At 55.8% G+C, this 23,167-nt stretch overlaps 1 protein-coding gene across 1 annotated transcript in view; it reads left to right on the top strand.

The window, feature by feature from the left end:
• COL27A1 (collagen type XXVII alpha 1 chain) overlaps window positions 1-23,167 on the top strand; it is a 129,093-nt gene that overhangs the window by 58,243 nt on the left and 47,683 nt on the right. Inside the window, exons 15-27 of the mRNA XM_035016598.1 lie at window positions 1,752-1,805; window positions 2,540-2,584; window positions 5,592-5,645; window positions 6,848-6,901; window positions 7,524-7,577; window positions 10,624-10,677; window positions 10,845-10,898; window positions 12,483-12,527; window positions 13,772-13,825; window positions 15,573-15,617; window positions 20,405-20,458; window positions 22,204-22,257; window positions 22,497-22,550. Coding sequence (XP_034872489.1) covers window positions 1,752-1,805; window positions 2,540-2,584; window positions 5,592-5,645; window positions 6,848-6,901; window positions 7,524-7,577; window positions 10,624-10,677; window positions 10,845-10,898; window positions 12,483-12,527; window positions 13,772-13,825; window positions 15,573-15,617; window positions 20,405-20,458; window positions 22,204-22,257; window positions 22,497-22,550 — 675 coding nt within the window. The remainder of the gene's footprint in view (window positions 1-1,751; window positions 1,806-2,539; window positions 2,585-5,591; window positions 5,646-6,847; window positions 6,902-7,523; window positions 7,578-10,623; window positions 10,678-10,844; window positions 10,899-12,482; window positions 12,528-13,771; window positions 13,826-15,572; window positions 15,618-20,404; window positions 20,459-22,203; window positions 22,258-22,496; window positions 22,551-23,167) is intronic.

The raw sequence follows: 23,167 nt of genomic DNA, 5'->3' as shown, positions 1-23,167 counted from the left end.
TTCTTGGAAGGGCCTGCAGGGGCGGCGAGCGTGGTGTTGCTGTGGCTCCCCAGGGCCCCAGGTGTCAGTCAGGCCCGTATTGAATTCAGTCCCCACACAAGCCACCCTCAGGCCTGCAGCGGGAAGAAGGAGCCTGTGTTCCCAGAGCTGCTAACTGATCCCCTGCCCACAGCCTGGGCCCCAGCTGGAGCCAACTGTGCCAGGAGAGCCTCGTCTGTTTATTTGTGGATCATGGGGAACTCTGGGCAGGCCACCCCTGGCTCCCTTCATCCAGGAAAAGAGAGGGAGAGAAGCAGCAACCAGCAAGGCCTAGGGAGGTACACTTCTATGAAGGGCTGGCTTTTCCTCGGACCCCAGCCTCTCCTGGCCAGTGATCCTGGCCTTTTCACTCCCCTCTCTCCCTCCTCTTCCAAGACGACTTCAGAATTGCCTGGAAGCTCTGGAGACGGACTGCCTGGTGTGAATCCCAGCTCCATCCAGTCCTAGCCCTATGGAGCCTCAGTTTCCCCGTCTGTAAAATGGGGATGGTAGGAGGGTGAATCTCCAAGGGCTGTTGTGAGGAGTCCTCGGGTCGAGGCAGGTAAGGTGCTGAGCTCCATGCCTGGCAGACAGTGCTGTTTGTGTTAGTCTCGGCACCTGTTCTGACCTTACTTCCTTCAGGAGAAGATAACTTGATGGAGTTGAAAGCACCATTTCTTGGCAGAGGTTCAGCTAGAAGGTTTGGTTTGACCTAATCAGGTGGGGATCCTGAGGTCCACAGGGCAAGGGTTTTTCTCAAGGTCCCACAGCCCGTCCCTGGCAGGGCCGTGGCCGGACGGTGGCCGGCCTCTGTGTCAGCTGATCTGAGCCATTGCAGGGGCCGGGGGGGTGGGGTGGGACCCGACAGTGTCTCAGCAGACCACGCCACCATCTGTGAACTCGCACCTTCTCTCTGTCTCTCTCCTCGGGCCCGTCGGCCCTTCTGCGGAAGTCGGGCAGGAATGCGATGGAGACCTCTCGGGGCAGTTCCCACAGGAAGCCTGGGGCACCTAGCCTTCCTCCTGTGCATCCGCGCACTTGCCAGGGACCCCCACAGAGCCTGACGCAGGGAAGGGGGAAACTGAGGCCCAGAGAGGTCAAGCACATTGTTTGAGCACACACAGCAGCCAGACACTCTGACGAGTCACAGCAGATGGAAAGGGGGGAGAAGAGAGCATTTTCAGGGGCTCCCTATTTCTGGGCGTGGGCTTACCGTTATGGCTGCGACTGGAGGCAGTAGTGGTAGGGACGGGCTGGAGCTGAGGACCCGTGAGGGGAGGAGGGTGGGCTTGTGCAGAGAGGATCCAGCCACCGCCTCATTCTCAACCAGGCTCCTCACCTCAGCACTATGGGCATTTTGAGCCAGATCGTTGTGTGTTGTGGGGCCTTCACCCACTAGATGCTGGTAGAGCCCCTTCGGCTGGGACAACCCCAGATGCCTCCAGACCGTGCCCACTACTTTGTACGCGTAAGTCAGCTCTCCCTGAAACAACTCTAGGAGGCTCGTAGTACTGATCCCCGTTTTAGATGGGGAAACTGAGGCACGGAGAGGTTAGCCACCCCAAATCACATGATAAGCAAGCAGCAGAGGAGAGATGAGACCAGGTGGTCTGACAGAGCCAGTGGGGTTGTGTCTTCAGAAGCCCAGGCTAGGAGACGTTGGGGATCATCCCTCCCAGGCCAGACTCCTGGGAGCCACCCCTCATGATGTTCTCTTCTCTTTCTCTTGCCAGGGCGACATGGGAGCACTGGGTCTGATTGGCTATCCAGGACCCAAGGGCGTGAAGGTAAACAAGAGCCATCCCTGAATCCGGGTCTCGTCCCTTCCAGCCACCACCCCCCACCTTGACCCATGGCAGCCCAGAGGGAAGTGTGCCTGGACACAGTGTGGGGGGAGGGGAGGGGTGCTGGGATGGGAGCTGGCAGCTCAGCAGCTCAGCAGCTCAGTTCTTCCCGGGCCTGAGAGCCAGTCAGCTTCTGTATGTCAGTTATGGCTGAAATGTCTCTTGGACAGCAGTCCTTGAGCTGAGCATGAGTCTCATGTGGTTCCAGACGTCAGGGCACTGAAAGGCCAATGGGTTGGGGGGGGAGGGCATCACCAGGGGCACAGAAACTATAGTGGCAAACCAGTGAACTTCGTATGTCCCTGGGTGGGATGGGCATGCAGGAAAAAGATGGGCCAGAACTGCTAGGACCTCATTCCAGGGACGACCCCATGTGGCCAACGTGCAGGAGGCAATGCTCGTGGAACCCATCTGTCCCCATGAGCAGCCTTCTCCCCTGGATTTGTTCGGAGTGCCATGGCTCAGGAGTCAGCTGTCCCTTCTCGTGCTCCTTTAGTCCACATCATGGCCCGCCGAGCTGGGGGTCATTGCCCCCTTTCACGGGTGAGAAAACTGATCGCTGGGTGGGGCATCAAGCCCCGGGTGGGCACGGCAAGCCAGTGGGTGTCAGGCGGGGCACTTGCCTTCTGTGGCTTTGAGACCCCCCCTCACAGCAGGATCTGGCCTTTGTCTTGCAGGGACTGATGGGGAACATGGGGGAGCCCGGACTGAAAGGTGATAAGGTGATCTGAATACTCCCTTGTTGCATTGTGTTTTATCTGCATGCGAACCAACCCCCTCACCCCCGCCTCAACGCTGCTGCTTTCTCTCCAGGTCCACCACCCCTGCACGCCTCCTGCCTCCCCTCTGGCCCCCCTAAATCTGTGTTCCCCGGCTTCTTCCTTGTAACCGAGGTGGAGCTCAGGCAGGAGGTCTGGGGCGTGCAGACCTTGGAAGATGAGCATGGGGGGCTGTTGAGGCAAAGGTGGGGGGTAAGGCAAGGCAGGTCTCTGAATTCGGAGAGCAAAGCTGAGGCCAGCGTCTAGACTCGGAGGCCGAAGCCGGGGGGGGAGGCCTGGAGGGGGGCGCGTTGCTGAGATGACAGGCCCCGTGGCGGGCAGGTATGGTGTGGGGCTGGAGACCTCTCCCAGCCACAGGAGGAAATGAATCCACATAAGCCACCGCAGTAAGAACTGGGAACCCACCCCCAGAGAACACGTGGTCTGACTGTGCAACAGAAAAGCGGGAACAGGCCTCTGAGCCCCTGACCCGCTTTCCTCCCAGTTGCCATGGGGAGGCCGCCCACGCCACGTGTCCTCCCCACAGTCCTGCTGCTGAACCCACCCTGTGCCAGCCCACAGTTGGACAGGGGTCGGTGGGACCCCGGGGCTCGGCAGGGCAGCACCTGGCCCCGTCACGCGGTATCTGAGGGACGGAGACGTGAAGGGCTGGGGCGGCACTCCCTGGGCCCTGTCCTGTAGCTATCTTCCTGCCCTCCCCTCTTAGCCTCTCACCCGAACCAGGCACCCCAAAGGGGGTGTGGGAGGGCTCGGGCCTCCAGGGACCTCAACCACGAAGCAGAGCTAGGGCAGAAGGGCAGAGCTGATGAGGCCCTGGGAGGTCACCTCCTCCAGTGCCTCCATTTCCCGGCTGGGGAGGCAGCCCAAAGAGTTCAAAGAGATGGATGCATCAAAGGAAACTCAGCCCTCGGGCTCTTAGAAAAGGGGAGGTGGGGGGCTGCAATGGGTAGCCAGGGGTGCCGTGCTTTCTCCATCTGTTTCCACCTCTACTGCCTCCTCACTGTTCCCGCCCCCCCTGCCACTGGGCCTCCAGCTGCAGCCCCCCCTGGGGCTCCCTCGCTCCACCTCTGGCCCTGCCCCGCTGACTTCTAAGCCCCCTCCTCTGTGGCCCTCCCCTTGAGTCTCCCCCACAGCTACCTGTTTGCTCTGGGGTTTGAGACATCAGCGCTCTGGAAATGTTGAAGTCATGGACAAGGGAGAAAGGAAGAGGGGGTGCGGGGGGTGTAGGCATTGAATTAAGCTTTTTATAGGCCCCTCTGCAGAGCTGGCCTCCCGCTCACTGGCCCTTCAGGAACATGGAAATAAACGTGTGTTACATGGAACTCGGCTGGCTTGCTGACTGCTGGTGCCTGGCTCATTTCGAGATGTGAAAGCTCTGGAAAAAAAAAAAAAAAAGAAAGAAGTGGAGGAAATTGTTTTCCTGCCCATAGTTTTCAAGAAAATCAAATAAGTCTTTGGGGTTGAAAAAAGGAAGAAAAGAAAAAGGACTTTCTTTTCTGCCCTTTTGGCTGGGGAGGGGTCTTAACATTGCTGAGAGGGCCCCCACCCTCCGGCCCTTCCCTGGGGTGACGGAGCCATCCCTTCATGTTCCCTGGCCATCCTGCCTCGAATCCCAGATTTTCCATGACCCGGCCTGGCCGCGGTCCCACTTACAACCACTTGGCTCCGTCTTCCTGCATGGAGGAGCCTTCTGGAACCGACACTCCTGCTCCAGCCCAAATCCATTGTCCTGATTTCTTAGGTGTCTTTTTAAACTTTTTTTTTTTTAATTCCCTCTGTTCCTCCTTTAGACATTAAACACACACACACACACACACACACACACACCCCGAAAAAAAAAAAAAACCCAAAACTTTCTTGGCTCCCAAACCTCTGGAATATTATACAGGGTTTTCCAGATTGGAAAAACCAAAGTAAGTTTTTTTTTTTAAAGCTATTTATTTATTTATCTATTTTAATTTTGGCTTTTGTTTTACCAAAGTTGTTTTTTTTTTTTTTTTTTTTTGCGGGCTCATGGCCTTAGCTGCATGATGTGGGCTCTCTAAGAGTCTCCATTCTTCCCAGTTTCCTCCCCATCCTTCCTATTGCTCCCAGGGCTGTGAGTGTTTTTGGAGTGCTGGGGCTGGGGTGCCGTTGGGAACATCCAACATGGCAAGCTGGAGATGATGAGGGCTGCATGATGGGACTCCGGCTGTAAGAAGAACCGTCTTCCCGTGTGGTTCTCCGATAGCTTGTTTACCAGGATGTGGCTGAAAATAGGGAGGGACCAGAAGAGACCCCTGAAGACTGGAATCCATGTCACCCTAGGAAGGAAACACTCAGAACTAACTCGAGACCCGTTTACTCGCTGTTTACACATAGTCTTAGCCAGCCAGGCTAGCTGGTTTCTCATGCTATAGCTGATTACAGGCAGCTAATTAGAAGTGGCCCCACGCTGATGGCTGGCATAGAGACTCCCACAGGAGGAAGAGTGACCGCTCCCAGCCCGGTGGTGAAAAATGCCAAGCAACAGATGCGAACGCTCAGAACCCTCAGAACCCTCCGTGATGGGGTGGGGGGGACGGGGAGGCACTGTACAGTACCTGCCCCTGTGTGACATGCAGCTGATGATGAAGACGTGGAAGGATCAAGAAGCAGTCCCTTTGATCTGCCAAGTGTCAGTTGTTCAGGAAAGGCCAGGCAGTTTGGCTTTGTTAGTGGTGTTTTCAGCCACCTGAGCAGCCCCGGGCTGGTATGCAGCGAGGCTGGCTCCTTGCCCCCCAGGGCCTGCCTTCCCCAGCCAAGCTTCCCCGGAGGGCCTGCCCTTTACTCTCACAAGGCTGCTGCTGGTCAGATCCACTCTGGAAACAGCCTCAGCCAAGCTGTACCTTGCTGGTGGGTCTGGAAGTGGGGAGGCTTCCAGAACCCACCGTGATCTCCATTGTAACGTTCTTTGCTGGTGTGCATTTAGGGTGAACAAGGGGTTCCAGGTGTGTCAGGAGATACTGGATTCCAAGGAGACAAGGTAATTGCAGCGGATTCTACCCCCCCCCTTCTCTGGTCCCAGCTTCCTTCTCAGGCTCCCTCATGGGCCAGGACCCCCCTGCAAGATGGCTTCCTTTCACATAACCCTATCTTCTCCAGCCTCAGGCCCCCATCACCATCTCTTCCCTGGCCTTGACAACAGCCTCCTGACTTATTGTCAGGCCCCCCGCCCCTTCTCTCCCAGTCTGTCTTCCTCACTGCCGCAAAGCTCTGCTCTGTGCTCGCAAACCATCCTTGGCTCCCTACTCGCCCCAGCACCCAGGGTCCCAGTGAGCGAGCCCCTTGGACCCATTCCTGCCCCTCGCCCTTACAGCCCCGAACTCCACCGAAGTGCCCTCTGCCCCACACACTGCTGCCTTGCCAGGCACACCGTGCCCTCAGCCTCTGCACGGCCCCATTCTTCAGAACCCTGCTCAGATGCCATTTCCTCCACCTGCTTGGACAGTGGCCTCTTCCCTCTCGCATGCCCTGAGCAGCCTGTCCGCCCGTCATCTGTGGCTGCACCTGGTTGAGGGTGACTTGGGCTCAGCCCTGTGCCAGACAGCCAGCTCCCTAAGGATATTGCCCCAGACTGCCCTGGCAGAGCTCAGCTCAGAGTCCTGCACAGAACAGTGAACATTTAGGACATGTTTGAGTAAGTGAGTGAGTAACCGGCCTTACTGACTGGTGGATGAACCGAGGCAGCTTGCCGAGGCCGGCTCCTCTTTGCCGGTGTCCGGCACCATGTGGCCACATCTGGACCTCGCCCAGCCAGTCGACAAGGTCCAGATGTGGGCCCGCTCTCCCTCTTCCTCTTCCCTCCCTCCTGGCTGGCCTGTCCTGACCCAGCCTCGGTGTCTCCGGAGTGCAAGCCACGCAGGCCTGGCTGCTTCCCCGGCTGGGCCCCCGTCTCTAGAGTTCCTCAGGCGCAAAGGGCACTGCAGTGCTCGCTTCGAGCCCCCCAGGGTCCCAGGTTCCAGGACGACTTGCTGAGGACAGGGCCTGCTGTGTCACCTTTGCATCCCTGAGCCCCGCCCACAGGGCTGCCCCACTGGAGCTTGCAGGCAGGGAAAGTGAGGGGGGAGCTCATCTTCCCCAAAGGTGGATGTTCTCTAGCTGCAGGTGGGCAAGGGTGACTGAGCAGCTGTTCACCTGGCCATTTCTGTTCCTTACTAACCCCAGCCTGCTCTTGGTCTTTTCCAGGGGAGCCAGGGATTGCCAGGGTTCCCAGGTGCACGGGGGAAGCCGGGGCCTCTGGTAAGTACCTTTGGCTCGGACACCCCCAAACCTCACACTCTCCAGTCATGAAATGTGGCCAGGGACACGGTCACATCCTGGATCGCACTTCCTCCTGCAGCCGCCCTGGTTGCCGAGCAGAGCTGGACAGGAATGAGATTCACCCGTTTTACAGAGGAGGGCACTGAGGCCCAGAGGGGCAGGAACTCACCCAGTGTCAGAGACGGGGATCGGTCACTGTCAGAGTTCTGGGGAGAATCAGAATCTGGGGCTCCCAAAGCCTTGAAAACAGCAGTAGCATTAATAACGTGTATTTCTTGAGTGTGATTATGTATCGGGTCCTTGCCATACCATACTTCTTTGAAGGCTGCCGACCACCCCAAGGGCTAGCGTATTATTATCCCTCCCATCTTACAGATGGAGAAACTGAGCTTCTACAAGATGAAGTGTCTTGCCCAAGGATCCCATGGCTGTAAATATAGGAGGCGGGGTTTGAACAGTAGCTCCTGGTTATCTAGGGAGATCTCATGCATATGCTCCTGAGTTTTTTCAGCCATCCACAGCCAGGGGGCTAATACAAAGGATGGTGGAAGGTGGGCCCTCACTTACCCCTGCCTCCCCTGCCATCTCTTCTCTTCCCCAGGGCAAAGTTGGAGACAAGGGATCCCTTGGGTTTCCTGGGCCTCCTGGACCTGAGGTATGTGAGGCCATATTTCTGCGTCCGGCTGTAATTGGGACTGGGTGTTATCCTTGGGAAACTGAGATCCAGAGACTGGGGGAAGGGGGTACTTACCTGAGGCCATGCAGCAAAGGAGACATGGGGCTGAGAATAAAAATTCCAAGATCAGAGATCTTTCATTTTCTGCCTCTGTGCCCCTGGTGGCTTTCAATGACAGTGGGACAGAAGCTGGCTTTGGAGACCCTCCCTAGCTTTGGGGTCACCTTTATAGTTTCCAGAAAAAACATCAGGAAAGCCCTCTGAACTCGGGCCTGCACCCTTGACAGGAGCTCCTGTTTCTCTAGCCTGAGCCCTGGAAATTTTCGAAACACCCAACTCCCCCTGGAAAAAGTTCAGGGCTCGGGGTTCCCAGGAATGGGGACCAAGAGACAAACATGAAAATTCTGGTGTTTGAATGGAGAATGAGAAATCAGGAAGGATGATTTAGCACTTAGTGTAACTTGCCTGAGAGGTTCCGATGCACGTGAGAGTTAGCACTGGTCTGTGCCTCTCGGTTAGCATTCACACTTCACATAGATACAATGGTGTGATGTGGCCGGTTGAGCTCTTCCCTTCCCCCACCCCCACAATGGGGACCATCTCTGGAGAATGGGGTGGTCCTGCCATCTGCCCAGGATCCTCAGCACCCAGGCTCTCTGGGGGTCCAGGCCAACCCCAGCCAGTCCCCGTTGTGTACACACACCTCCCCATCTTCCACAAGGTCTCAGAGACAAAAGTCTCACTCTGCCGGGTTCTCCAGACCCTTCTAAAGATCACTCCTGGTATCACCCAGATAGATGAGGGATCGTTTCCTGCAAGCTCCACGTTCTGACTTCCCACTGTGTTGACTTTGGCCGTGACACAGTCCTATCTTTAGACGAATGGAGTTGGCCTCTCTTCCATGGCCTCGATTCCTTTCCCTGGCCGCTGCAGAAGACTTTTCTAACAGTCCAGGTTTCCCAGCAGTCTGGCCACTGAGGGTGGGACCCATGCTGCCTCCCATTTATTAGGCACCACCTCAGGTCAATGGCCCGGGGATGAGACCATGTTGAAACGCAGCCAGAACCGTGGGAGGGAGGTAGTACGGCCACCATGTTACAGATAAGGAAACTGAGTCACAGAGCAGTGAAGTGACTTCCTCAGGGTCACTGCTACTTGTAGCAAGTAAGTTCTCTCCTGGGTCCCTGGACAGATCTGGGGTCTGCCTCTCCACCTTTGTGTTCTGTTTGGATTGGCTAACTCCGTGTCCAGAAGATGGTTCTGCTCAGCTGAAGACAGAAGCTGAAGAGCATGTCAGCACCTTCCTGGGTCTCTGTGCCTTCTGAGAACATGCCCAGTGTGAGGGGCGGGGCCGTGTGGCTCCTGCTCTGCATCCTTTTGGATGTAGATTTTTACTGAGCACTTACCAGGTGCCAGGTGCTGAACTAAGCACTTTGTTTGCATTATTCCCTTCAAGCCTCAGAACAGCCCTGTAAGGTGATGTTGTGGTCACCATTTTGCAGATGAGCAAGCCAAGGCCCAGAGATGCTCAGGAACCTGGGGTCAGGAACCGATGCACTGTGTGACCCCCCCCGGGGTCACACAGTGCATCAGTCGCAAAATAGGACTTTGAGCCTCTTGATTTGAAGAAAAAGATGCGGTAGCTTTGGCTTTCTGTGTTAGCTCAAAATTCAGACCCATTCTTGCCTTTGCTAGTAAGAAGGGTGAGAGGATGTTTGAGCTGGAATTTAATGGGAGTCACCAAAAGATCAGAGAGGAAGGAAAAAAGCCACTTATGGAAGGGATGTGGGAGGAGGCATTTTGGTCTCAGGGATTCATATGTGAAGATTTTGGTTTCTAGTTGTCAGGAAACTAAGGGAGTAGTGGGGCTGCCCTAAAAGTGACTGCGGTGCTAGGATGAATTAACAGAGGTATTACACCTACAACAAGGAAGGGGGTGTTCCCATGCTGGCCTCTGCTGGTCTGTTCACACCCAGAGAAGCACCAGCATCCTAGTGATTGCCAACAATGGAAGCTGACCGACTGGAGGTGGCAAGACTGAGGGGCCCTGGGCCTCAGAGTAGAAGCCATTCAAGGGACAGCAAAGGGCAGGCCTCTGGGGAGGGGAAATCTGGTCTCCAAATTGTGCGAAGACTACTGTGGAAAGGACTCCAACCCCTTGTGCTTTGTGCAGTCGTACGGGGCAGTACGAGGTTGTCAAGGGGAAAGGGAGGGGGTTCTGTTCCATGTCAGGAAGAAGCCTCCACTGCACGGCCAGCCATCGGGAACAGGCTTGATCTGGGAGCAGTGAGCCCTCCTTGGTGTTGTGGGGCAGAGTCCAACACACCCAGCCAGGACGCAGGGACCATTTCAGCTTTGGAGAGGAGCTGAGCTTAATTAGACCAGCATTTTGCAAGCCCTTCATTTTTTCTTTTTAAAGATTTCATTTATTTATTTGACAGAGAGAGGGAGAGCACAAGCAGGGGGAGTGGCAGGAAGAGGGAGAGGAAGAAGCAGGCTCCCTGCTGCGCAGGGGGAGCCTGATGCAGGACTCGATCCCAGGACCCCAGGATCACAACCTGAGCCAAAGGCAGTGACCTAACCAACTGAGCCACCCAGGTGCCCGCAAGCCCTTCAAAGTTGTAGCAAACCCGGCACATCTTCATATCTGCAGGATCACTGTAATCAGAGGCTGCCATTTCTTGGAGCAGAGGAGGGCTGGCTTTGGGGCTCCGGCAGCTACAGGCCCAGGACGTGGGAAATTCTGGGTTACACAACCTTGTGTGTATCGTGCACTTGTTGCAGTGTTAAGTATTCTCTTGCATTATCTCATTTAATGTTCTCAGCAACTCTCCGAGATGTACGGGCTGTTACCAAGATCCCTGTTCTAGAACAGAGGACTGCAGGGTCCAGGTGGTTAACGGACCTGCCCGGGGTCCCATCCCACGCAGGAAGGGACGGAAACCTGGGTAGGTCTCCCTCCAAGACCGACACTCTTAGCATTTCCCTTCACCCATGGGTGACCCTGCTCTCTGCTTTCCCTCAGGGATTCCCCGGAGACATTGGCCCCCCTGGGGACAACGGCCCAGAAGGCACGAAGGTGAGTCCCTGCCCAGGGTCGCTGCAGTCAAAGCTCCCTGCTCTGTGGGAGGAAACCACAGGCCTCTGGGGCTGGCTGCCTGGCTTGGAGCTGTTGGGGGTCTTGCCAGCCTCTGATGGACGTGGAGGTGCCGCCTCTGAGACCTCTTTCTGTTCCCTTCTCACCAGGGTAAGCCTGGAGCTCGAGGCCTGCCGGGACCCCGTGGGCAGCTGGGGCCCGAGGTGAGACCGTCTGGCCCTGTCCCCTACCTGTCCCCTGCCTGTCCCCTGCAGCCCCGCCTGCTCCATCTGGGGTCCTAGAGGCCTCTGCTGGGGGCCCAGGGCCCTTCAGCCCAGACGCCACCCCCGGGCTGCCCCAGGCTCACCCTCCCGCTCATCCTTTACGGCCCTACCTCATCCTCTGGCCTGGCCTGGCTGGCAGGTGACTTTCTGCCTTCGCTGCGTCCCCATCGCCCAGGGCTTTTCTCTCTGGAGGCCACTGCCGCTGCCCCTGCCCATAGCACAGTTTCCCGGGGTGTGGGTGTGGGAGAGTAGAAGGTGAGACCCTGAGACTCGGGGTGAAGACAACTGTGTTGGGTCCCCTTGTTAGTGGATTCAAATGTCTGCTTGAGCCCAAAGCCCATGACAAAGACCCTACGCTACTAAGTCTGTGCTCCTGGGAGCTGCCTGGGGGGCATCCCAGAGAAAGACATGACTTGCAGAGCCAATAAGTGGCAGAGTGGAGATTTGCTTATTTCCTCATTCACGCTGAAGGGGATTGAGAAGTTCTCTGTGGGAGGGCCTGTTGAGCACCCCATGGGCTCGCCCCGGATTTTGCCTATGCCTGAGGCCCCCCCCGACCCCCTCAGGCTCAGGCCCCAAGGCCCCCGTGACACACAGACAGCCCCGGCTGAGGGCACAGGAGGCCCGGACTCACCACAACCACAGGCAGGCATCCAGCTGACATGGATCTCTTTGCAGGCTGGTTCTGGGTCTGGCGGGGGCCCAGTGCTGGCTCTGCGAGCGGCCACGTGGGGCTGCTTTCCTGGAAGCTGGGTTGGGGGCTAGCCCCAGAGAGGGCCTCTGGGTTAGGCCTGGCATGCCAGAGGGGCCAGTTTGGAGGCTGCCCTGGCCTGCGGGAGGACCCAGAGTGGGAAGGGAGGGGCGAGGAGGGAGGGATGGCGCCAGCCACGTGCCTCTGTCTACACCCACATTACCACCCGAGAGCCTGCCACTTGCTCACGTCCCCATTGATTCATTCATCCACCCCTGCATTCGTTCACTACTCCGTCTCCTCCCTCTCTCATGCCCCTTGGCCCCACCTGCACACCCATCCTGAATGATGTTTGTGACAGAGTAGGGGATGGGGCCTCATCACTGTCCTTTAGGAGCTCCACTTAGGCTAGTCGTCATACTTTAGGATGGTCCTCTCCGTTCGGCACCATTTTACAGATGGGGACACTGAGGCACAGGGCGGTTAAGCTCTGCCACTGAATCAGTGGTGGAGCTCAGAATAGAGCTCGTATCTCTGAGCTGCAGTCGAGGCTCTGTACCCACAGCGTATGATGAGGTTTGACTTTCTGCCCAGCCCTGCCACGAACCCCGGGCCTGTCACATTCAGGTGACACTGGAAGCCCCCTTCATGTTGAAGTCCCTGTGTGGCCTGGGTGGAAGCCCAGGGGCGGGGGTGGGGACCAGGCGTACCATTTCTTTTGGTCCAGGAGAGCTCTCCCCTGTCCACCTCTTTCCCTCCTTACAGGTCAAGTTCTCCAACACCCTCACTGGATTAATTTATCCTTTTTCCTCTCTTGTGTCTCCCAACTCTAGGGAGATGAGGGACCCATGGGGCCACCTGGGGCCCCCGGCTTAGAGGTGAGTGTCACTGGCTCCCGGGGAGGTGACATTTGTCATTCCTGAGCCCACTGTGTGCAGATAGGCAACACCCAGGTGGCGCTCTGCCGAGAAGTCATCAGCAGGAGGCTTGGGCCAGTCAGAGAAGGGACTAGAACAGACGCAAAGGACAGAGACAAGAGTCAGGAAACCGACCAGCTGTGCTTGCCCAGGTGCCATATGCTGGGGTTTGCATCCGCTTCCATGCATTTGACTTTCCATGAGAGTTCCATTGCTGGTCTTAGTTTCACCCACGGCCATTAGGCTCAGAGAGCAAGGGGTTTAGCCCAGTGTTCCACAGCCCGGAACCTCACCTTGTGCCCTCCCCACGGCTCTGCTCCAAGTGGCCTTCCACAAGGCCCATGCCAGGGAGGGCATTAACCAGCAGTGCACGAATATTTTGGTCTTGGGGCCTGTTTAATCTCTTTAAAAAAAAAAAATGATTGTGGACCCAAAATGCTTTTCTTTGTATGGGTTCCCTCTATGGATATTAGTAATTAAAACTGAAAACTTTTAAATGTATTTATTAATTCATTTGAAATAATAATAAGCCCATTTCATGTTCACAAAAATAATAGTTTTACAACAAAACAACACAAAACAACCAACTGGCTATATTTTCCAAAGCAAAATAATCTAATGAAAAGAGTGGCATTGTTTTACCGTTTTTGCAAATCTCTAATGTCTGGTTTAATAGAAGTCAGCTGGATTCTCCCATCTGCTTCTGCATTCAATCTGTTGACGATACCACATGTCATATAGCCTCTGGAAAACTCTGCATACACTCATGAGAATGAGAGAGACACAGGCAAACGTCTTGGCATTATTGGGAACCTAGTTGTGACGTCATGCATCCCCTGAGAGGGCCCCAGGGATCACAGGGGTCCCCAGGCCACCTTTTGAAAACCACGGGCATAAACTTTCCATTCCGCCGGGCCCTGTATCTTCTGTCCAGTTCCTTCCGCTTCCTCATTCCTTGAAAGCAGGTTTCAACATCTCCATTTACAAACAGGAGGGGGAGACTTCCCTGAGGTCACACAGCTGCAGACTCCCCCTACCCCCCACTCCTGCATCTCCAGACCAGCTGGCAACCTGGGGCCCTCCAGGCTCTGCATCCTTTCCCCGCTGGGGCATTGCAGCCCTCCTCTGGTCCAGGGCTGGGACCTCAGCAACGCTGCCCCCCTATCCCCTTCCTAGCTCCCCTCACTCACCTCTCTCTGTTGCAGGGCCAACCTGGCAAGAAGGGGTTTCCTGGCCGGCCCGGCCCTGATGGCATGAAGGTGAGGGGACCTGGAAGTGACTGGGCTTGGGGGTGGGGAGGGTGTTTGGAACATCTGGGAAAGAGAAGAAATGGGGAGCCAGCAAATGAGGGCCCCAGGAAGAACCCCAATCCCAGAGGCAGTTGTGGAAAGGGGGATCAATAGTCCCCATTTGTCACAACATATTGGTAACAGAGAGGAAAAAATGAACAAGAACCTCAGTGTCCAACAAGTAATGGGATGCAATGCAGCCACCAAAGATGGTGTAGTGGAAGAGTTGACAAGACAGGAGAAGGCCCGTGTGTGTGGAGGTGGTGGTGTGGCAGTAGTAGGAAGCAGGTTCCAGATGGAGGGTTACCGGACAAACCTGTTGCAGGGGCCCGTTGCACCACGGTCCTGCATGCTCAGAGCAGGGGCTGCAGTGTAGATGGGGCCTCTCTCCGGGTGGTGGGAGTAGAGGACGTTTCCGTTTTCTTTTGTGGGCCTCTAGCTTTGCCCCATGATGTGCAGTCAATATGTATTACATTTGGTAACAGTGGTTTTTGTTTGTTTGTTTTTGTTTTTTAACTTATCAAAAGAGAACTGGCCTGGGTAGGAGAGTGATGGTCCTCAGCACATGGGCAGCCTCGCTTAGTGGCTTTCCAAGGACTCCTCTTGCGGGTTGAATTTTCCAAGCCATCCTGGACAGAGTGTGTTGGGCCACGTTTACAGCTGGGCAGATACACGAGGGTGAGGGCAGAGCCAGGGTAGCCCAGTACATCCACGTCCCCCTCCACTCAGCAGACATGGCCCATGTGTCTGTCTGGCCCCTCTGGTTCTCCTGAGCATGAGGTCTGGGGGAGGTGCTGGAGGGAAGGATGAGGCTCGGGACCCTGATTGTGGTGAGCCACGTCCATTTGTGAGCCAAGCTCCTGGCTAGTTTGACTAGTTTAGCCCTTGTCCTGCTCCCTGAGGTCTCGGTCTTACTCCCTCAGATCCCAGCTGGGTTTCTGTGGGAGAGCGGTGACATAGTCTGGGTGGATTTATCCCACGGGGCTGCTCGCCTCTCTCCAGCTCACGCTGTGGGGAGACCAGGGCGGCTGTGGCTGCCTAAGGAACAGGAGCTACCCTGGCATGGGATAAAGCTGGCAGACAAGGCTATACAAGAGGCCACCAAGTGTGAGGGCTGGAAATAGCCTTTGAGACAAATGAGTCTGATTTCCCTTATTTATAGCTGGGGAGGCTGAGCCCAGAGCAGAGACAAGGCTCACCAGTCATGTTGTGAGCCGGTGGCAGAGGTCTGGTGGGTTAGGGTCTAGGATCTAAGTGCCCTGACTCCTTGGCTCCCTGATCTTCCTGTGGTGGGGCAGCCTGATCCAGTACGAATGGGGATTTCAATCAGACCAAAGTTCCAATTCTAGCCCTGCCTCTAGCTTGCCATGTAGCCTTGAGCAGACCACCTTGCCCCTCTGAGCTTTAGTTACCACCTCCACAAAATGCGATGGGTTGATGAACAGCCCAAATGAGATACAGACCGGAAGGTACCAAGTCGTCTGCCAAGGGTCACTCAGAGGGAATGCGTGGCTAGGGCCATGTCTGGGGCCAGAAGTTCTGTCCAAGTGTTCCATCATTTCTGCCATTTGTTTGGGGTCTACAAGGCCAGACTCTGGAGTTGAGGTTCCTGTCCTTCCCTACTGGTGGGGACTAAGGCCAGTCACCTGAGGGTATTCCCTGGGGGGGCCCCGACTACCATCACCCATCCCAAGTGATCCTCCTCCTTTCTTTGCAGGGAGAGCCAGGCGACCCGGGACGGCCAGGGCCCATGGGTGAGCAGGTAAGTCAATACTAGTCTCTGAACACAATGACTCTTTATTGAGCACTTACTCTGTGCCAAGCCCTTTGGTAAAAGTCTCCACACGCATCCCCCTTTCATTCCCACGCTAGCTCTTAGGGTCAGTTAGCTCGTCTCCCCCTTTCATTGAGATGGTCACTGACTCTCAGGGAGGTGAAGTCACTGAATGAGAAAGCTATGAATCACAGTCCCATGGCCTGGCTCTGTGGATATTTTTGGAGCATTTGCCCAAAGGGGTGACATGACTTTTCTCCCAGAACATTACAACTGGAAGATCCTTCAAGAATCACCAACTGTGCTCCATCTACAGATAGGGAAGCTGAAGACCAGAGAAACATAGCCACCTGCCAGGGGCTCTTGGTCTGGGCCACCCTAACTTATAAGGAAAGCAAAATTCAAACCAGTGGCTCCGGCTAGTTGGGAAGTCAGGCCAAGGTCTGAACAGGAGAGGAGGTTGCAAGTTGTCGTTAAAAAGGAGGTTTGAGAATCATGACCTTCATTACTGAGGCCCAGGGCCCTCAGTGCTACCAAGAAACAGCTGTGAGTGCTGGGGGTGCAGACAGCCTGGCACCACCTGAAACCTTAACCTCTGGGCTTGGAGGTCAGGTTGAAAGGTAGCAATGTCCTCCTCTCCCTTAATGAAGTCCCCTGAACCCTGCAAGGGGCTGCCTCGTCCTGGAGACCCAGAAGAATCTGCTCGGCTGAGAAACACCATCAATGGCGTGAGAGTCGTGCACGACGGGCTTCCTCACCAGGCCTGCAACATCTGTTGGGGGGAAGAAAGGAATTAAAGCGGGGGGTGGACTGGATTTTTGAAACCTTTCCAGTGTCATTCGAGCGCATTCTGTGGGAAGCCCAGGAGTTTGGAAGCGCTGTCACGGCCTGGATATATTTCCTGATTGGAAAAAAAGGCCATGCGATCAGCAAATTTAACTTCATAGTTATGCTGGTGGTAAGGGCCCTCGGGAAATAGATCCTCAGAATCCTAAAACTTCGGGACACGAAGGGTCCTTGCAAAGCACTCTGTCCCAGGGTCCTAACCTTTTCTGTACCTTGGACCCTTTGGCAGGCTGGCGAAGCCCACAGACCCCTTCTCAGAATAGAGTTTTAAATGCATAAAATGCACAAGGATTAGAGAGGAAATCAATTCAATTGAAATACAATTATGAAAGTATGTGGAATGTGATCTACTCATAGATAGGCTTCTTTATTAATGCATTAAATAATGAGATCCAGCAGCAGTTCTAATAACAACCTCACTTTTGAAGCAGTGACAAGCCTTAGTGACACATTTTGAAATATCCTTGACAATGACTGTAAAGTGACATGTAACTAGGATAGTAACAGGTACTGTGGGTTTGTCGCCTACACTCAGATTTGAGGGAAATGCTAAATTTCAATTAGAGGTCAGTGAAAATAAAAGTGATTTTTTTTTTTCCTCCTCAAGTTCAGGGAGCCCCTGAGTTCTATCCATGGGGTTTTCCAGAAGCCCCAGTTTAGGACCCCTGGATCCTTGCCCACATTGGCAATCTGATTAACAAGGATGACTGAGTAAGGTAGTGGCAAAGCTGGGGCCAGGAGGAGCGGACAGCTGGCCCAGGACCGCCCCAGGCCCGCCCGGTCAGCAGAGCCCCCCAGCCAGCTGCCTGCCTAGCTGGGACCACAGCTGGAAAGAAAGGCCTGTCTGAACAGTGAGGCAGAGCCTGAGCCCCGTGGCTGCCAACAGGCACACAGGGATGCCACACCAGCTATGCCCTTGGCTCCCTCCCCATGTGGGAAGGGGCAGGCGTCTCTTGTTCACAGCAGAATCAGAGGGTCTCCAGGAAAGGTTATAAGGTCCTCCCTAGGATGACAGTATCAGCTCCACCGATTGGACCCCCATTAAGTACCAGGCTCTGGTGCCTGCCTGCCCTTCCCTCAGCAACCCCAGGGTGGTAGTTAGTGTCCCCATTTCACGAATGAGGAAAAGAAGGCTCTGGGAAGTTAGGTCACTTGACAAGATCTCCTGAACAGCAACACAAGTGTCAGAGCAAGGTTGAACACTCGGTGCTGCTGGATTCCCAAGATCTGCCTTGGAGGGACTGGAAAATCCTTTGACCTCCTGAGCCCTTGCCATTTTGTAACAGCTAGTGAGAGCGCAGGGGGCTTGCCAGCAGGCCCTGTCCTAGGTGCTGGGGACACAGAGATGATCACAGGCTCGGGCCTTGCCTGGAAGAAGCTCCCTCTAGCCAGGGAGAGGCCGGGCATGCAAACATTTACCCCGAGATGCCTGTTCTCACGGAGGACCCACAGCTGTCTTGTTCCCAGTTGCACTCCCAGTGCCTCGCGGAATGGCATACGAGGGAAGAGAAGGAAGGAGGGAGAAGAGCAGGCATAAGCAGACAACAGCCCTTTATCTGTAGACAGCGTGAGGACCAGGGCAGCCCTCTTCCCAAAATCAGACCCTGCTTGTGCAGGACCCGTTGTAGGTGACAGAGCTGCCTCCTCCCCCGTGTCCTCGTGCTGGCTTCAGAGAAGCCAGCTGTGTCCGCAGCAGTCAGAGCTGCTTCTCCCCCCACCCCCCCAGCCAGGTGGAAGCCCTGGGCCTCCGGGGCTGGCTTCCCGGCCAGCCTCATCTCCATCCGCAGGACGGGCCTTCCAAGATCTTCTGGGACAGCGCCCCACGGGTGTCCTGGGAGCCGGGGTGGGGAAATGGGGCACTTGTTGTATGGCCCTTATTCATTAGGATCCTGTTTGGCTTCTTGTTTGAGGTTTATGACCCGCCTGCCTTCCAGGACCCAACAACTCATAAATTTAAAGTAGCTATGAAATTTCTGTTTCTCTGGGCCAGTCGGCCAGGGGCCTTTTAACAGAGCCGTTTTTATTCCCGTTGCTTTGCATCCTCTAAATGTCTGAGTGCTCCCTTGTGGGGCGCTCAGGCCTCTGTCTTAACCCTATGCCCTTTTAAAATAAATTAGAACGGGACGGGAGGCAGCTAACATTTATTGAGTGCCTACATGAGCCATGCATTATCTTCAAGGCTCAGAACAACCCCGGGGAGATAGGGAGAGACCTTTCTCGAAAGCGCCGCCCTTTGCAGATGATGAGGCTCGGAGAGGCTCTGTGACTTGCCCAGGGTCTACAAACCTAAAGACTGAATGATGATGCCAGAAAAAGTGTCAGGTGCGGGGCTTGGCACTCAGTAAGTGCCAGCTTTTGTTATTAATGTTGCTGTCACGTTGAAAATGCTCTAATTGTTTTTTAAAGTAGGTTGTTGCAAAAGTCAAATACTTGGTTATTGTCTGTGACTTACTGGCCGTGACCTCATACCGTGTACCTCACTCCTCTCACCTCATACTTCAACCCTGAAGGGTCTCTGAGCGCAGGAAACCAGGACCTCCGCGGTGTGGTGAGGGTGTGGGTGTGCCGGGGGATCTGTGCCCTGCTCACGGCCACACGCTGGGGAGGCCCCGGGGTGGAGGGACAGGTGCATGGGCCTTGGAGTCACAGCAGCAAGACACACACGGTCGTGGCCTGAGCTGCCACTTTAAAACGGTCTCTGAGACCCACAGAGCTAAGCCTTTGGCAATGGGCACCATGTTTCTACTCTAGTTGATGGACAGGTCGGCCAGCCTCACTGCCTGAGCGTACGGCTTGCAACCTCTGACCTGTGTCCCCTCAGCTTCGAGGTCTCATTCCTTTCTGGACCCAGCTGAGGGACAAGGAGCAGATCGCATGGGACCGACCCACTCCTCTCTGTCTTTCCCGATTCTCCCGGAAACTCTTGGCTGCAACCTTGAGTTCTCCCAAAGCCATTGTTGCACCTCTGAACTGCATAAGACCCCCGTCTGCTCCGATCTTCCTTAGCCCGCAAGAGCGTGGGGCCTGGACGGAGGGGCTCATCCAGATCGGTCGGCCTCGCAGCACGGGTGCGTGCGTCCGTGCCTCGTCGGGCCCAGCGAGGCCGGCAGCCGCCTCCAGGACGTTCGGCCTCGCCGCGCGGGTGCGTGCGTGCGTGCGTGCGTGCCTCGTCGGGCCCAGCGAGGCCGGCAGCCGCCTCCAGGACGTTCGGCCTCGCCGCGCGGGTGCGTGCGTGCGTGCGTGCCTCGTCGGGCCCAGCGAGGCCGGCAGCCGCCTGGAAGAGCCCTGGAACACGGAGGGAAGTTATCACCCAGTGGAGTTAAAAAGAGCAGCAGGAGCCGCTGTGTGTGTGTGCGCGCGCGCCCTTCAGAAAGGAGAGGAAGCCTTTCACAAGACAGTATAAAGGCCTCCACTTTCCACGATTGAATCAAGTCTTTTTGGCGGAGGCTGTTACACTGTTTCCATCCTGGCGAGCCCGTTTGTTTCTCTCTTTGAAGCAGCCCCAGAGCCCCGAGAGATGGGGACAGAGTTCTAACAGGCAGGGCTCTTCCCAGCACAGCTTAAGGGCCATCCCTGCTCCCCCCCAAAACACACACACAGCCTGCCCCCCCAAACGTGGCCGCCTCCCAGCCTGCTTCTGGCGCGGGAAGAATGTGTGGCACTCCCAGGGATGCTGGCAGCGGCCCCACCGCTTGGCTCCGAGATCAGAACCATCTGGTGGAGTGAGGGAAGTCAGGACAGTGCCTGGAGAGAGGCGGCCCTCCTCCGTGGCACCCCAGGCCTGCCGGCTTACGAGGCACGGGGCAGGAGGCGCAGGCCAGGGGCTCCAGGGACGGGGAGATGTAGGCGCCTTGCCTTTGAAACTCAGCACATCCCCGAATTCACGCGGCTTCTTTTTTTCTCTTGCTTTTTGTGCATGTTTCTTCTAGGGACTTCTGGGATTCATTGGTCTGGTCGGGGAGCCAGGGATCATGGGAGAAAAGGTAAGTTAGGTTGGGGAGAATATATCAGCAAATAGAACTAATGGTGGAGATTTTAAGAAGATGAAGGGGCCAGTTGCCCTGGAGATTTCAGCCTTCTTTCTCCTGGCTTCTTGCTTCCCTAGCATTCCAGACCCTCACAGTGCCATGGTCCCCTTTCCCATCGTCCCCTGGGGTTCCACCCTGCCCTCCCGTCAGCACCACCACGTGCATTCAGACTCCTGTGTGACAACCAGCTCACGCACGTGGCGAGGGCCCTCCTGTCTGTGCACTGGAACCTCACAGGGGTGGGCAACAGAAGGGAGCTAAAGAGCCATTGTTTTTAAACGGGCACAGTTCCTTAGGCTGTCTTGGGAATCCCCCAGCAGCTCTTTTACAGACCTCACATTGGAGAGGTGAGTTAATTCAGGTCACCCAGGTAGGAAGTGGCAGAGGTGGGATGTGAATCAGGTTCAGTGCCTGAGGCCACATTTCACCCTGCTATACTGCCCTGCCCGATGTTAGCTCCCGGACCACAGGCCCCCCGTGGCTTCCAGTTTCCCACCATGGGCCCTGGAGGGGACCTGCTTTCCTTTTAGGGGCTTATCTGATCGGCAAGCTGGCCTTGTGGGGAGCCAATATTATGCCCACTGGATAGACAGGGAAACTGAGGGCCAGAGAGAGGAAGCCTCTGCGCTAATCCAGCCCCACCTTCCTTTCCAGGCTCTTCCTGTGCCTTACTTCTCATCACTCCACATCCCAAACCCTTCCTTCTCCTTCTCTTCCACCTTCCCTATTTTCTCTTCTTCTTCTTCTCTTTTTAACTTTTTATTGGAAGTAATTATACAGTCACAAGATGTTGCAAAAAATAGTACAGAAAGGTCCCATGTACCCTTGATCCTGTGGCCGCCGATGGTCACATCTTGCATAACTACAGTGCAATATCAAACCAACTCTGGCCTTCTTTATTGCTCAAATGTTCCATGTCCTTCCCCCCGCCCTGGCCAGGTGTACCCCTCCTCCTCCCACCCCTCTTCCCTCTGTGCCTAGATGAGTTACCCTTCAGCTCTCTCGGGTCAAGCAGGCTTTCCCCACCCACTTCCCCAGTGGGTCAGATCCCCTGCTGAAGGGCCTTGGCACCGAGACCTGCGCCCTCACTGCACTTACTCGTTTGCATCTGTGTTGGTGATTTGTGTCTGTGGATACAAAACACAGGGCCTCACAAAAACAGAGGCAGGATTCAAACCCAGAGCCCCTTCCTCCAGCTGTCTCTGTCTCCTACGCCCAGCATCTCTGCCCTGGTCGATCTGGATTGATCAAGAGGAAAAGAGTTGTGTCTCAGATGCTCCAGCATCTCATCTCTGTTTGGGCAGCGGGTGGGGAGAGCGAGAGTGCCTCCTTTTGCCATCTCCACCTCCGCAAACCCAGCCCAGGGGATGCCAGGCCCAATGAGGACCACGTGACGTGGGCCACCATCAAAGGGGACAATGTCATTAGTGCATCCCTGATCAGGACCATCCTTGCCTGAGGGCAGCCCACTGCGGGGCATGCCACAGTGGATGCTGAGGCCTCCTAGGGCTTACTGGGTTCCTGGCTTCTGTGGAGTGAAATCCCAGCACCCCTTCCCCTGACCACCCCGGGTGATGTGACTGTAGACTTTGGACAAGTCCCTACCCCTCCCTCTTTGGCCTGTGGAAGGCCTCTGTACCCACCCCCCAACAGAGCCACCCCACAGCCATGACCTCCCTGCCTTGCTGTCTCTATCACAGGGTGACCGGGGCATGATGGGACCCCCAGGCGCACCTGGACCCAAAGGATCAATGGTAAGGAGCAAGTGTGTGCCACTTGCCCTCCCTCCTGTCACAGGGGTGGTGACAGCTCTGCTCTCCTCTGCCTGCTGCCGTATACCCCAGGCATTCAGGAAGACGGGCTCCTTCTCCCTCCAAGAGGCCTGGCGGCTGCCCTGTAGCACTAAACTGGGGCCGGGGCCGAGCCAGCCGAGGCAGAAGGAGGAAGAGCCACCTGCTTCAGCTGATTCCTTCTCTCATCTCTTTCTTGGTAGGGTCATCCTGGAACTCCCGGTGCTGTGGGGACCCCCGGAGAACATGGACCCCCGGTAAGCCAAGCCCTTGAGCTCAAACCCAGTGTCCAGTAATAGTGAGGAGTCCAGGTCTCAGAGTCAGACAAACATGGGCTTGAATCCCAGCTCTGTATTGCCAGGAAAGATCATTGAACTTCTCAGAACCTAAGTTTTGCTCATCTGAAACACAGAGAACATAATCGTGGTCGTGATAGTGTAATCCCGTGGGTCAGATGAACCCAGGCAGCTCATGTTCATTGCACAGTGATGTTCCTGGCACAGGAGCATCTTGGTCAAGGCTCAATCGTTGCTTTGTTCATTCACTCGGGACATACCCTGTCGTGTGTCCCTGGAGCTGCTCCAGGAGCCGGGGGTGCAGCCATCAGCAGGGCAGAAAACTCCCACTGCCCTTTAGGAGCTTCTATTCTGGCATTTGGGGGAGAGACAACCCAATACATAAATGACACCTGCTCTGGAGGAAGTGTAGGGGAGACAATGGGAAATGCTGGGGACACGGGGGCTGAGCACAGGGGTGAGGACACAGAGGTCCTGGACTTCTTGTGATATCTGAGAAACCAGGGAGATTCCTGAGGGTCCCAAGGGCAGGGAGGGGTGGGAGAGGCAGGGTAGCTGGGGTGGGGGGACCCCATCTA

This window comes from Mirounga leonina, unplaced genomic scaffold (assembly GCF_011800145.1).
Source record: "Mirounga leonina isolate KUSES-001 unplaced genomic scaffold, KU_Mleo_1.0 Mir_170, whole genome shotgun sequence".
Classification (NCBI taxonomy): domain Eukaryota; kingdom Metazoa; phylum Chordata; class Mammalia; order Carnivora; family Phocidae; genus Mirounga; species Mirounga leonina.
This window is presented reverse-complemented; position numbering and strand designations above follow the sequence as displayed.